Below are 14,461 nucleotides of genomic sequence, written 5' to 3'. Positions count from 1 at the left end.
ATATGACTTGAAATCACATTTGATTCTTGTGATTAGTTTCCATCCCACATCAATAAAAAAAAAGGTGGTGTGGGCCATTTACCGGTAGGATCATGGTCAAGTCAGGGTGGACCTAATTCTCCCATTTATGTGGCAATTGGGTTCGGATTCAGGTTCGATCCAAATATTTTGTTAACTTACAGTCAACAGATTGCTTAATACTTAATAGAAACGCCAAACGCGGCCTGAAGGGTTATCCGATATTTAACAAAAATATTTGGATATTTTAGAAAAACTCTGTTTTTTTTTTTTCAGCGTTTGGGAGAATCTATCCTTAATTTACCATCGGGGGCGTCTGGTTAGGGTTCCACTGTGGTCCTTCTCTTTCCCTCTCCGGCGACGGCCATTCATTTCCGGCGACTTCGACGCCGATTTCTTCCGGCAACGGAGATTCGTAAGTACCGACACCAGTGAACTCTCTCTCTCTCTCTCTCTGTTGTGTATCTTATTTTTTTCTCTCTTTTTCTTCCAGATTCGGAGAGTCGAAAAATTCCCCCTTTTTTTCTTTTTCTTTTTCTTTTCTCCGACTTTCTTCAATCTCATGTGTGCGGATTTTCGCGCTAGAATTTGTAGGGTTTCGTTTGATTCAACGTGGAGGTGAATTGCTTCGGTTCGTCGCTGTACTTTTAGGTCTATTTCTTCTTCCTTCTTGCAATTCTGAATGTGATCTTGAGGGAGGTGAATTGAAGGGAATTGGGAAATTGCGGGATATGGAATTGACGTGTTTGGTGCGTCTCCAGTCTAGCGGGCGGTCCCGGGCTCTGGTTAATGCTCCACGGAGCCTGGGCCCAGCCTTCCGAGAAGCTTGTCGTAAGCGGGTCGGATTTGGTTCTGGTATAGGCATTTACTGAATCTGGCTTAATCGGATATCGTTCAATCCAATTCGGAGTCGAATTGGAAAAAGTAACACTGGCTTCAGATCCAACTAGCTAATCGGATATTTTTTATATGTAATCGGTTCGGATCCGGATGTAAAACTACCTTAAATTCAACAAGATGCATCCTAGTATCTAAGGGTGTATTTGGATTGAGGGAATTTGGTGGATATGGATTTTCAATTCCATTAGATCCATGGGCTATTATTAAGAATGTATTTGGATTAAGGGAATTTGGTGGAAATGGATTCCAATTCCATTGGATCCATGGGCTATTATTAAGATACAAGGAAGAGTTTAGTGAAATAGGATTCCCGTTCCACTGAATTTCTTGAATCCAAACACACTGGTGGGAGCAATGAGTTCAATAGCAAATAATGTATGTGAGGTCATTTGCAAGTAGACCCTTTATGTACATAGTCATTAGTTTGTGTACTTTCATATTTCTTTCGAGACATGTCTTACTATTGTTATGAAAATGCGAGGAAAGAGGACTTTCATTATGCTAAAAACACTTTGTTGTGTTTGGCTTAGATGAGGGAGTCACAGTAGTGGTGTTGTTCAGTCAGCAGAATAAATGGAAACTGAAGGGTATACTGCAAGAGATGGGGAATTAACTGCTTCAAAGGCCTGTGGAGTGCATCTGCTTTGTTGGGTTGCCTTAGGTTTAGGTTTTCTGGTTGCCCACAACACATATGGGTGGAATCTCATAACCCATTATTGTCAAACCACTCGTCTCCTTTGGGTAATTGGCTCCGTTCATTTGTTTCTTCTTTATGTCTGAATGAGGTTCTAGTCATACACCAAATTCATGTTGGTTTGATCGCATTGCCCACATTCCATTCAGGACTTTGAAGGAATTATCATGCATGGTTGTTTTGCAGGTTTTGGTATGCCCACTTGTGTTACTTGTATACAGTCTCATTCGGCAAAATAGTGAACATAATTCAGTAAGTCAATGATATATTCTTTTCTTGTTCTTAATGGATTCAGGTTTTGTTACATTTTGTGGCTAATAGAGAAGTTATATTAGCTTTATAGGGCTGTTGGACGGGGGCTGCTGGCTCTTCCTGCTGGTGAGTTATTGTTTGTTAACTTGCTCGAACCTTTTGTGCTACTCTTTGATGGCAAATGAGGATGTGCACTTGTTTCTGTATAACTTTGTATTGCATATCTAAATTATCATGTCATAACTTGCATCATCGAGGAGCATATTTGTAAGAAATTGTTGACATGCATGAGATGATTGTAAACTTGTAATTAGAATCATATGCTATCAGTAACACACTCGCACTTAGGGCACAGTTGCTTGCACTTTTATATGTGATTCCTATTTACGGGGTCAACCTGTGATTTCAAATTTCACGAGTTGTGAGTAAATGATCCCTAATTATTTTTAATAAAACAATTTGAAAATCCATCTTGTGTTTCAGTGGATTCTTGTCTTAATCACACTGTTGTTTCTGTCGTATTTGAAGAAATGAGATTTTTGAAGAGCTTGAATGCTAACCTTTTTGGCTTTTACCTCGCAGGTGCTCTCTTAAATGCCTCTGGAGCTATCATTTTGGGTGCACCCATTCGCCTTGAGTATGTGATGCATATGCTCCTCGGCTAACAAAACCATTGTGTTAATTGTGCTTTGGTAATTATAGTGATGAACAGTTGGTAGCGTAGAAACTTTTAGGGTATTAGTTGTCAATAGCGTGTGTGAATGCTGTTGATTTTCAGTCTAACTGCTTCAATTGAATTTTCCATCATTTTTGTTTACCATTTCATCTCTTTTGAGCAAGAATTTAGGCCTCCAAATTTGATTCTAGGTTATCTTGTGCCAGAGTTCTATAAGTTTGATTAAAATTTGTCTTCTTTTGATAATGGCAGGTACTTTGCGAAGACCTTGAACTGGTCTCTTTTAATGTCCTTGTTCACTGTGAGCATATTTTCTTTGTCACTTTTTCTTTTTATATGCTTTCATCATACTTTACTATGTTGTAGTTTACACAAAGATGCATATGTAGTTATTATCTTGATGAGAACTTTCAGATACTAAATGTACCTTTTTCCTTCTGGCTGTTATATGCTATTTACTTTATTTGTCTTTACCAAATATGTGCGCACTCAATCCTTAGCTTCAAAAATGCAAATAAGACTTGTCCTTTTCTCCTTCTGGTTGCAACAAGTTATTTACTTGTTAGTTATATTTGCCAAATATTTTCCACTCTTGATCCTTAACTTCTAACTTACAAGTGGACCGGCTTGTTTTCCAGTTTAACTTGTGATTTTCCATCAGTGACAGATTGTAAATGACCACATAATTTTATTTTCTGATTCAATTCATTATTATCTGTGGTAGCTGTGGAGCAAGTTTTCTGCTTTTGGTGCATCTCCTCTTAGATTGTTAATTCAGTCCTTCCATAATACCCATCAAAGCGCCCATGATTAGAATGCTTCAACCACATCAGATATAAAATTTTCTCATAATAACTAATTAATCTTGCATGTTTCAAAGGATAAGCATGTTTAACCAACCATGAAGTCACTATAGTATTACTACTATTTTTAGGGTACTTCCCATACAATCCAATTCATTGAAAAAAAAAGAGCTTTTCTTGGAGAAAAGATTTAACTGAATCCACTCCTTAGGTGATTTAGCTTATTTATGTGTAAGGAATTACATGTAGAAATGCCCATGATTGGTCATTAGACACATAACAAAAGTTACATGGTCAGAAAATTTAATCTAATGTCATTACTTGGTAGATTCTTACAATAAATAGGCGTGGACATTAGGTTCTATTTGGGGCAGCCCAGAACCTAATAAGCCTTGTGTAACACACCCAAAATCTCGAACTTGTAACTTTTTAGGAAAATTTTGAAAGCCTTGTAAACATTCCTTTATCAGAGTTTTAAATAGTAATTCAGCGGAAAATGATATTTTTGAAATAACAAGTCAACGAATCTTAGGTACATTACTTGCGAAACCTTTCCTTTATACAACGAATTTGAAACTTCGTATATTCAAAACCAAATAGATTAAAAAGAAATGCAATTTTAATAATTTAGAGTTTATACAAAAGATAAAATTTCAAGAAAACTCTTATACAAAATTATAGAAATATCCTCAGGAGCGAAATGTCAAGGAAAGAGTCTCATCTTGATACCATCACGTCATTCTGCCATCTCTTGTCGTACTGACCTAATCATCACTGTACCCATAAGACGGGTCAATTTCATGAAAAACTGGTAGGTGCACAAGTATAATAATTTAGAACAAAAGTAACACATGCTTTATTTCATACATGATATGCAATTTAATATAAGTAAAAATAAGCATGTTAATCTTGTTTCTGTATCGTTTCGATATTATCAGATGTCTCCGAAGAGTGAACAAAATGAGCGTAATAACAATAGTCAGAACCAAACTAACATATACGTTGTTAATTTCTCGGTGTGCAAGTCAAAACAAGTAAAGTTAACATGGTAATTTTGTTTCGATATTAGTTGTCTTGAGGGTACGCATGGGAGCGAAACGTAGAAACAATTGAAACTGTCAGGGAGTTTATTATGCTATGTATTTTGGATACCCCGAACATCTAGCTGAGTCCTTTTTTAAGGGGACAACTAGTGACCGAGAGAGAATTCCACAAAAGCATTCGTAGTAAGGGATGCATCCAACTTCTGCAGAAGTCTATGAGATCTACTACCTAAGATAATTTTTTGTAGTCCCGTCCTCTGACTCCGACGATTGGGGATGCCGAATCATTTGCCCTAGGGGTGGTTGTTAACAACTTGTCCATCGAAGTTTTTGTACCATCTCATCCTCTCTCTTGACAGAAACAAGTGATGAATATGTATGTCAGGTTCTATTTTAACTGACAACCCATTCTACATGCTTTGGTCTTTCAAACAAAAATCGAGCATCTTACCTGTGAAGGCTATGATCACCATTTATGTAATTTCAACAATGTGTCTTTTGCACGCTTCGAGGTTACTATAAATCTCTCATCCAATCATCGTAGTACTAACATGCCGTGCATGTCTGACAGTGCCGCTATGATGAGAGGGGTATAATTTTTTCAAAAAGAAACCCCAGTTCAATTATTTCGTAAAAGAAACGATGTAATCATTTTAGTTTTGTTTGACATGAATTGGTATTTCAAAACACTTTTATATCATTATGCACTTTGCATGATACAAGATTGCCATAAATCTCTCATCCATCCAATCATCGTAGTATTGACATGCCGTGCATGTCTCATAGTACCGCTATGATGAGAGGGGTATATGTTTCTCATAAAAAAACCACAACTCAATTATTTCGTGAAAGAAATAGTGTAACCCTTTTAGTTTAGTTTGTCATGAATTGGTCTTATCATTGTTCACTTTGCACGATACGAGATCGTCACGAATCTCTCATCCAGTTATCGTAGTATCAAACATGCGGCACATGTCTTGCGATACTGCTTACGATAAAAGGGGTACGAGTTTCTCAAAAGAAACTCCAACCAAGCACATTCTCATGCTCCCATCCGGAGATATCCGGGTGATGTCGGGTATTAAACCGAAGTTAAAAACATTTCCTCTTATCATGATGTTTTGGAAAAAACTTAGTTGAAATTAGGCAACACCCAAGTATTTGAATCTTGCTTTTCAAAACTACACATTTTTGGAACGCTGGATCCTCATAAGAAAATCTTTTTCTTTAAAGTCTCTGCGCTTATGCGAAAATCTGCTTCTTTTTAAAAAACGCAAGTTCGATATATGGTATGATAGAATACGCACTTGCGTGTCTTACATGGTTGCATCAATGTATGAGTAGTATATATATATATATATATATATATATATATATATATATATATATATATATATATATATATTACATAATGCAGGTCTCTGCACATTTCAGTGTGACGACAAAGTATAAAGCAAGGCTCGATGTGCGAAACCGCACATCGAGCTAAATAAATGCGTAAGTAGTGCATAAGGTAGGAAACCATACCTTGGCTAAATAAATGCATAAGTAGTGTACGAAGTACGAAAGTAGTGCACGAAGTACAAAATTATACTCTAGCAAAATAAATGCGTAAGTAGTAGCCTTAGCACGTGATAGCGCGACAACAAAGTAAATGATATAAAACAATGCTCGATATGTGAAACCACATATCGAGCTAAATAAATGCGTAAGTAGAAGCCTGTGCACGTAAAAGCGCGGTGGTAAAGTAAATGCCATAAAGAAAAAAGGACAAGGATCGCAAAACTCCGTCCTTGAGTTAAATGCGTATATATATATGTATAAATATATATTTAATTGCAAGTTTTAAGATTTGTTCATCCATTGTCCTTTGTGCAACTTTTCCCTACCTCGGAGATGGTCGAACTTGCGAACGATTCCAGGCGTAGGTCTTTAAAAGCTTATGTCTTGGTGCGCGTGCTGCATCCGTTGCACTGATGGGGTGCGCTTAAAGGTATTTTTATTGTGCTGCAAAAGAGAACGATACAATCAATTAAAATAAAATAAGCAACGCTTTGTGTTACACGGGTCAAACCCGAACCAATTCGAGTCGACCGGACCGAGCCAGGCTCGGTACCAAGAGGCGGCTAGTAAAGCTCGTTTGAGCCAGGCTCAGCTTGCTAGATGAGTTGGCTCGATCTAAAAGTGGAGACCAGAGATGGAGGGCTGAACCTCGAAAGGCAAGCCTCTTTTTGGGGTTTCGTACACCTTATTTTTTTTAATAACCTTTTTCATTCAAAAATTTGACGGATAAGTGCCATATGGCATTCATCCGAAAACTACAATGATTGGCCACGATTTTAGCATGAGCAGAAGGCTCATGTTCAGTGGTAACTGGAGGCAGTCAACAAGGTCTGTTTTACTGGAAAAGATCAAACGGAAGTGCAACAACTCACAATGGCCATTCAGTGGCTCTAAAGAAAAGAGAAAAGAGAGGACCAGTTGGTAACAGAGGCAGTAGGTTGTCAGCAGTTCAGTGGCAGTAGCACTCAGAAAACCATCACCGACAATGGCTGGTGAAATCCGACAGGAAAGAAAGAAGGCAGGAAAACCTGAAGTCTGATGATTGAGGCTAGTAGCAACCCGACTAGAAACTGAAAGAAGGAGTTGCCAAGATACGACACTGGCGGGTGGCGCTCAGCTACCCGTGCTTGCAGCAAAATGAAACAGGAGACCGACGATAGTGAGAGCTCGAGAGGGAGAAAAGGGTTCAACAACGGTAGGGTTCTGATTTTTCGAGGGAGGGTGCCGCGAGTGCCTACTTTTCTGACGAAAAACAAACGAGAGGCAGAGGGTGCAGGGCGTTGATGGGGACAACCTCCGGTGGGGGTTGCAAAAAGGGGAACCGAGAGGGCCTCGGTGTCTCTTGAACGGGGAACACACCAAAGGGAGGTCGGGTGGACTGATCGGCCTCCAAACTCAGGCGGCGTCGGACCACCAATCCTTAAGAAGACAGAGAGAGAATGAAAGGGCAGAAGGCCTGCCCTTGTCTCCGTTTGGCAGAAACAAGTGGAAGAAAAGAGGAGGGAGCACAGGGTTGGAAAATAACTGTTCCTCCTGTCCGGTCAACACACAGAGGGTGGGGAGGCTTGCAAGAGAGACTCGGTGGGGGCTTCCGGCCAAGCAAAACCCGAGAGAGGGAGAGAGCTCTGTGTGTGTGTGTGTGTGTGTGTGTGTGTGAGAGAGAGAGAGAGAGAGAGAGAGAGAGAGAGAGAGAGAGAGAGAGAGAGAGAGGCTCGGGTTTCAGGTGAGCATGACCTCCGACAAGAGAGGGGGGCGGAGGTCGGGCAGAGAGAAGGAGCGCAGGGGAGAGGGGTTTTCCTCTTTTCGTAAAGAGGAACCCCCCTCCTACGGGGTTTAAATAAAAACACGGCGGGGGGGGGGACAACTTGGGTCTTACACCTCGAGCCTAACCCTGCCCGAGTACACAGGCCAGGTCCAGATAGGGATGAGAGCTCATCTCAATGAAGCCTGATCTGGCCTGGTCTTTTACTACCTGGTTTTAACCTGACATAGTTACCTGAATCGCTTACGCTACATTGGAATCACAATTGCTAGGAAGCATGATTGGGATCAGTTGGGACTCTTTATTCCCAGTGATGGGAATTGCAATTCCAACAACATTGAAATCTCGATTCCTGGGACTGGGAATCCCAATTCCCATGACGGGGAACCAGATTCCTTCAGAAATCCTTATTTTGATGAGATGAGATCCCAATTCCCTCATGAATCCCAATTCCTATGTTCACAAATCGTGATTCCCTAAGAATTTTGATTCTTTCAGGAATTTTGATTCTTATGTTCATATAATTTTACATATGCTTCCTACTCGCTTTTAAAAGGCAAATTGACCACTGATGTGCATATTTTGAACCTCCTCACCAGGAACCTACTGATGTATGGATGTCGCTTGATTAATCTTTAGTTGCTATTTTATCAACTGAACTTTGCTGCCAGTTGTGCTCTTGGATATTTTATTGTTGGAAACTCCATCTTTTGATATTGCTACATTATATGGGTTCATGGTATTTTGGTTGGTTGGCTAGAATTATTTCCATTTGAAAGAAAGTGAAGGAATGAATTGTTCCATCAAGAGTTTGTAGCGGCAAATTCAAACAGTTACATACTGTGATCATTTTGATAGAAAAAGCTTCATACTTGCTGGTTCATGCAGTTTGTTCCAGCAGCTTCTGTGTATGGGTCTTCATGGAAGGACTGGAAACGAATATTTGCACATTGCAGGTATGCCTTTTGTGACTTGCTTTTCCTTGTTTTAATTTTCGGTGTTAATCATGTTATGTACAGTGTTCTCTTCATTATTTGCGGTCATTGTTACTATTTTAAATGCCATCACCTTGAGATCTATGTCACATAGGTGCGGGTGTGGGTGTGGGTGCGGTGATGTGGCACTTTAAAAAAACTTGGGTGCGGGGGTGCGGGAAGGGTATATATATGGATATATATATATATATAATTTTTAGCAGTTTCAAGTTAACACTAATGAAATAAAAACAATTATCATATCATCAATTCATCATGCATAAATTCATGCAATAAATCAAATTAACAATATACCATTCATCATTCATAAATTCACCATTTTCGTCCTTAAAACAAAAAAAAAATAAATTTTTTACTAAAATAAAATTCATAAAAAAAAACTAGCTGAATTTAGAACCGACCCAGAGTTGTGCCTTTAACACCCCCCAGACAATTTTTTTAAAGTGGACCAAAATGGACTCGGTCAAAGTTGACCGAGTCCATTTTGGATGCATATAACCCTGGGTGTGGGTTGACCGCACCCAGGGTTTATTGACCGCACCGGGTACCACACCCACACCCGCATCGACACGGGTGCAGCGGGCTCTTTGGCGAGTCCCTGTGACATAGCTTGAGATTGATGGCTTATATTGAACTAGAGAGTCTTGCTGCTGTGAGATACATGACTCTTGGTCAGGATGAATAACAAACCAAGATGATTGGGGGCATCCGCCTGTCTGTTGACCCTCTTAGTTGTATTATAGCTTATGATGTTTAGGGGCATCTCTATTCTCTGGCCCTTTATTATATCAGTATGAACTAAACATTAACACTTGGCTTTATTAAGTGAACCATGATAAACACACCTCTGGGGTCCAATTACTTGGTAATGCACGGAGGTGTCATTTGACTTTATAAATACACACATTCATATGCTAATATGATAGATTACTAAATATTATGCATGCTTTATTTATTTATTTAATGCAGCACTTTTTGTTATACTTAGCTTGTTCTAAGAGTTCAGCCCATGCACTCCCCTGAGGTTTCCTTCCCATCTTTCTGTTTTGAGGGCTTATACCTGGGTTGGTTCTAGCATTTTGCTTTGCAACTTCCATTCACCATATAGTGTACTCAGCAACAATGGTACTAGAGTTGGTTCAACAAACCAAATGCAATATAAAAATAGGTTTTGTTGAAGAGTCCCAGATTTGGTTGTTTAATTGACATAAATCGAGTTAAAGAGTAGTGCTTGAACTGTCAATTGAGATACAGATCTGCTTCTGCATGATCGTAGAAATTTCTTAGTGGATACTTCACAAGGTCAACTTTGATATTTGATTATTATGCATCTCATGTTAACAAATATTTATTGAATGAGATTTTTTTGTTATTAAATTACAACTGCCCTATTTTCAAAGATGATATTTCAGCAATAATTTCCATGTATTTTTCCTAGTACCTTGTGGGATTTGGACCAATGGCCCCTTGGTTAAGGTAGTGTGATTATATTGATCTAGCTATTGCATTCAGCCCATAATTTTTTGTTTTTCTCCCAAAACTTCCTAAAGTTTTTCTTTGCCTGGTGTTTCCTATGCCTCGTACCTCCACAACCACCAACCTCCTTCCAGATTCCCTGAAGGAAAAAGCAAGGAAAATGTTTCTAGTAAAACTTGGGGGGAATTCCTAAGCCAAGATTTTTTAAACAGCTAATCTATGTACTCAACAGGAAAGGGAAAATGAACTCAGAAGATGTTAGTTTGTGGCAGCAGGCATAGGATATATTGCATCAAAGAACAACAACAACAACAACTACGCCTTCATCCCAAAACAATTGGGGTCGGCGATATGAACCAAAAAAGAAAATCATTCTGGGTCTTCCACATGAATCCTTCTCCTCCAATCATTTCTATCCAATGTCATGTCCTCGGTGAGGTTCAAAGCATTCATATCCTTTCCTATCATCTCCATCCATGTCTTCCTAGGCCTACCCCAACCTCTTTTAACTAATATATTTTCCCATTTCTCCATCCTTCTAACTGGAGCATCATTAGGCCTTCGCCGAATATGTCCAAACCACCGTAAACGATTCTCTTTCATCTTATTTTCAATGGGTGCAACGCCTACCTTCTTACGTATCTCCTCATTCTGAATCTTATCTTTTATTGTATTTCCACACATCCATCTAAGCATACACATCTCAGCTACACTCATTTTTTGAATATGATGTCTCTTGGCAGCCCAACATTCCGTACCATATAGATTGTGTCATAAACCAATCATTTGACTTAACTATGAAGTCCACAGTGAGGCTACCTAATGGGTTGGTTGTTGAGGATGAACTCGTTCTTTTAAGTTATATACGCAAATAGGAATGTAGAACCAAGCTGTAGAGAAGTGTGAAATTAAATCTATGGATTCTTGTATGAGCTTGCTTATGTCATTGTCTGTTTATACTTTGTATTAATGTGCATTTGAGCAGATGTACCAATGTGTAAATCAATTAACATTATTGTAGAAGTATGGTATGTAGATTGTATGAGTCCATTTATCCCAGCGTAGATGTTTTTCTTTTTTTAATTAATTTTTCTGGTGGGTCCCTCTTGATGTTTGTAGGCCAAGTAGTTCTGTGGATTATACAATTTGTCTGCCAGCACACGGAGCTCTTGTTGGTGCTTGGTTTGGAGCTTGGCCGATGCCGCTTGACTGGGAAAGGCCTTGGCAGGTAATGTTTCTTGCTAGCAAAATCTAATTTGATAAGTTTTATGTGATCCCCATGCATCTGCTTGATATACCTTATTATTTTCTTCATGAAACCTTTTTGGCTAGGTGTCACAATATGCTTGTGATCTTTTCCTCATTTATTGCACATTCTGTTTCAAGCAGAGTTTTGTCTTCTCTTTTCCCTATATGTACGATACAGCACATAGTTACTCTTATAAAATCAAACTGTTGACAAATGGCTGAAAAGTTTATGAGGATAAACTGTAACTAGTTTGGTACAACTACTGTATCTGAAACATAGACTAATGGGGATATATCCTAGTTAGGGGTGAACATCACCCATTGGGCATCTGACCTGGGTCGCGCTGGGTTTGGGCTACCTTGTACAGCCTGAAGCCCAATAAATGTTGGGTCCAACCCTGCCCAATTAGTAAACAGGCTGGGTTCAGATAGGGGCAAATTCCATTTCAATAAAGCCTGGCCCAGCCCTGCCTGTTTTCTAGTCTTGTTTGATGGACCTGACCCTACCCACTGGAACGCAAGACCGATAACACCCAGGTCAGCCTTAACCCAACAAGTGTCAGGTTGGGCTTTTGGTGGGCCTCATTTTATTCTATATCTGTCTGCTATCTCCGAAAAAGAAAGTCTTGGAGATTAGAATTGGAATCCATGAATTGTGGACATATTTTCAGTAGTTAAACTCAAACTATGTAAAAAGGTAAAATGATAGTATTAACTCTATGAACAATAAGACGTGCACATGCATCCGCGCCCCCCCCCCCTTCCCCCCCCCACACACACACACACATAGTCACATGCATACTGCAGTATAAAGTCTCGTTTTTGGAATATTTTCCTAATGATTCCAGTAGATTGGTCTTATTTATGTATTCCCATTTTTTATGCTCTCCTATCCATTCATTGTCCTATTGTGCTTTTCTCAATTGATTATGTACTAATGTTGTTTTTAGATTGTAAATTTTCTTGTACATTTTTAACTACTTTGCAACTACCAATTCACTTTCATAAATATGATATGCTATTAGTCTATCCTACACAATAACTGAAAGCATTGCAACCTTTTTCAACCTGTTGCTATAAATCTTCACTTTGAGAGAAAATTACACTGGACGTCACTTGTTCATGGATAGCACCAACTTATTGAAACTTGATGATGGTAACAAAGTAGGATAAAGTTTGGGTTGGCAACGATGGCAGATTGCTGTCATACCTCTCATATTTTTACCTGTGTACAGTTCTCCGCCTCTCTGTCCCCTTCCCCTTGTTGCTACCTTTTATGCTTCATATCTGCGACTTCTCTTACCTCCCATCTCTGATGTAGATGAAGTTTCAGGTTCACTCAGAAAAAAAAGAAAAAAGTAGAATATTGTGATTTTAGACTTGATTATTCACAATGTTCTGTGGTTTCTATATATGAAATCAACTGTATGTTATACAGATTGCTGCAATTGGTGACAAACTTAAATTTTGATTTTTTTGGGAATATGTTTGGCTGATCAAGTGGGATATATTTTGTTTAAATGAATGTTGAATTCTAGTTGAAAAAAAAGATCACTAGAAATGGATTTGTGGTGTGTGAACTCTTCTTATTTTTGCAGGAGTGGCCAATTTGCGTGACTTATGGTGCCATTGCTGGTTATTTACTTGGATCAGTGGCATCGGTAATATCTATACTCACGGCTGACAAAGGTCCTCATGTTAAGACAGAGTGACGATATTCAGTTTTTTAATTTCTTTTAGCTTTTTAATTCATGGTTATAACTTTTGATGAGGGCTGGTAGTGTTGGATTCATGTAAAATTGTATTATGTGAATGTTGCATAACCTCAGATCAAATCAATATTGACCTTCCATTTGTTTTTTGGAACTCACAGATTGCTGCCTTAGATGAACCATAGATTAATATTGACTAGAATAGTTGATTCCAGATTCAACTTTGATGATGCTAAAACATTTTTTAGAGTGTAAGCTTGTGCTTTATTTATTACTTGGCAATGCTAAAGCAATTTTAGAGGTGTAAGCTTGTGCTTTATTTATGGTTGGTAATGGACTGATTGTGCATTGTCAGTTTGCACTCGGGCTCTCCCAGAGGTTCAGATATCTGACCCGTTCACAGGATTAGATTCAAGTGTGGGTGCCCCTAGGGAGGTTGGCATAGTGTAGTGGGGCCTTGGCCGTTAGACGGGTGGTCAAGGTTCGATTCCCGTGGGTGTCACCTCTGTGCGCAAGCTGACACCAGCATAGGCCCCAGGGGTGGGAGTCCTAGCCTCAGAGTTTTATGCCACCGGCATGAAGACCGTAGGTATGGAAAGCTGAGCCAGCATGACCAGGTCTTCATTTCGGGTGTGGTTTCTTCAGGTTATAAATAAAAAAAAAAGTGTGGGCAATGGGTCAAGCCAGCCCATCGATAGGCCATGATGCAGTCAAGCCAGCCTGTCCAAATGAATTCACCGGGCCATGCTGGGGCTCAGGAGACAACTCAGGCCTGGCCCGAATGGACTGGGCCATAGGTGGTGTGCCTCGCCTGGGTCTATATTTGATCGGGATGCCCAGCTCATTGACAGGCCACATACTGATTGACCTTCCCATGCCCTATCTAGGGTCCATGCCCAAGCCTAGTCTACAGTCAGCTTGGCCGAGTGCCCATCGCTAAAGTCTAGGCAAAATGTTGTTCCAAACAGACATTGTAGCTTGCAATATTCTATAAATGATCGATCAGAAAACTCTTGCTGTATACGGTGTCTTTTCTGGCTTATGTAGGGATGTAAACAGGTTGAATCCAAATTAATCGCATATTATTTAATGGGATACAATTTTAGATTTGTGCCACATGGAAAAAGTCAATACTGGCAAGCGAATCTGAATCTGAGTAGTTAATTGGATATATTTTATATGTAATCATATTCGGGTTAGAATTTGGATGTAAGATCATACCAAAATGAACCCAGTTATTAATGGGATGTTATATGCTCTATTGAATCAGGCTAAATGGATTCAGATTTCCCACCCGTCTTATCTGTTGACATCTTGTG

At 39.3% G+C, this 14,461-nt stretch overlaps 1 protein-coding gene across 2 annotated transcripts; it reads left to right on the top strand.

Moving 5' to 3' along the window:
- Positions 1-296: 296 nt before the first annotated feature.
- On the top strand, positions 297-13,449 carry LOC149843870 (phosphatidylinositol-glycan biosynthesis class F-like protein). 2 transcript variants are annotated; one of them, XM_090000108.1, is made up of 10 exons: positions 363-433; positions 512-669; positions 1,449-1,659; positions 1,799-1,864; positions 1,948-1,990; positions 2,447-2,501; positions 2,793-2,841; positions 8,600-8,667; positions 11,302-11,410; positions 13,029-13,449. In XM_090000108.1, exons 3-10 carry the CDS (start codon positions 1,492-1,494, stop codon positions 13,140-13,142), a joined length of 672 nt encoding a protein of 223 aa, XP_089856234.1. In that variant the 5' UTR covers positions 363-433; positions 512-669; positions 1,449-1,491; the 3' UTR covers positions 13,143-13,449. The 2 variants fall into 2 exon arrangements, with proteins under 2 accessions (XP_089856233.1, XP_089856234.1); XM_090000107.1 differs by lacking the exon at positions 512-669 and having other exon boundaries at positions 297-433.
- Positions 13,450-14,461: the final 1,012 nt, after the last annotated feature.

The sequence above is a fragment of the Nuphar pumila genome, chromosome 3, assembly GCF_984573655.1.
Source record: "Nuphar pumila chromosome 3, dmNupPumi1.hap1.1, whole genome shotgun sequence".
Lineage (NCBI taxonomy): Eukaryota > Viridiplantae > Streptophyta > Magnoliopsida > Nymphaeales > Nymphaeaceae > Nuphar > Nuphar pumila.
This window is presented reverse-complemented; position numbering and strand designations above follow the sequence as displayed.

Coding starts and splice junctions, on each gene's coding strand:
- LOC149843870 (XM_090000107.1), top strand. CDS start 1,492: ATGGAAACTGAAGGGTATACTGCAAGAGATGGGGAATTAACTGCTTCA. Junction 8,668..11,301: donor CGAATATTTGCACATTGCAG/GTATGCCTTTTG, acceptor TGATGTTTGTAG/GCCAAGTAGTTCTGTGGATT. Junction 11,411..13,028: donor ACTGGGAAAGGCCTTGGCAG/GTAATGTTTCTT, acceptor TTATTTTTGCAG/GAGTGGCCAATTTGCGTGAC.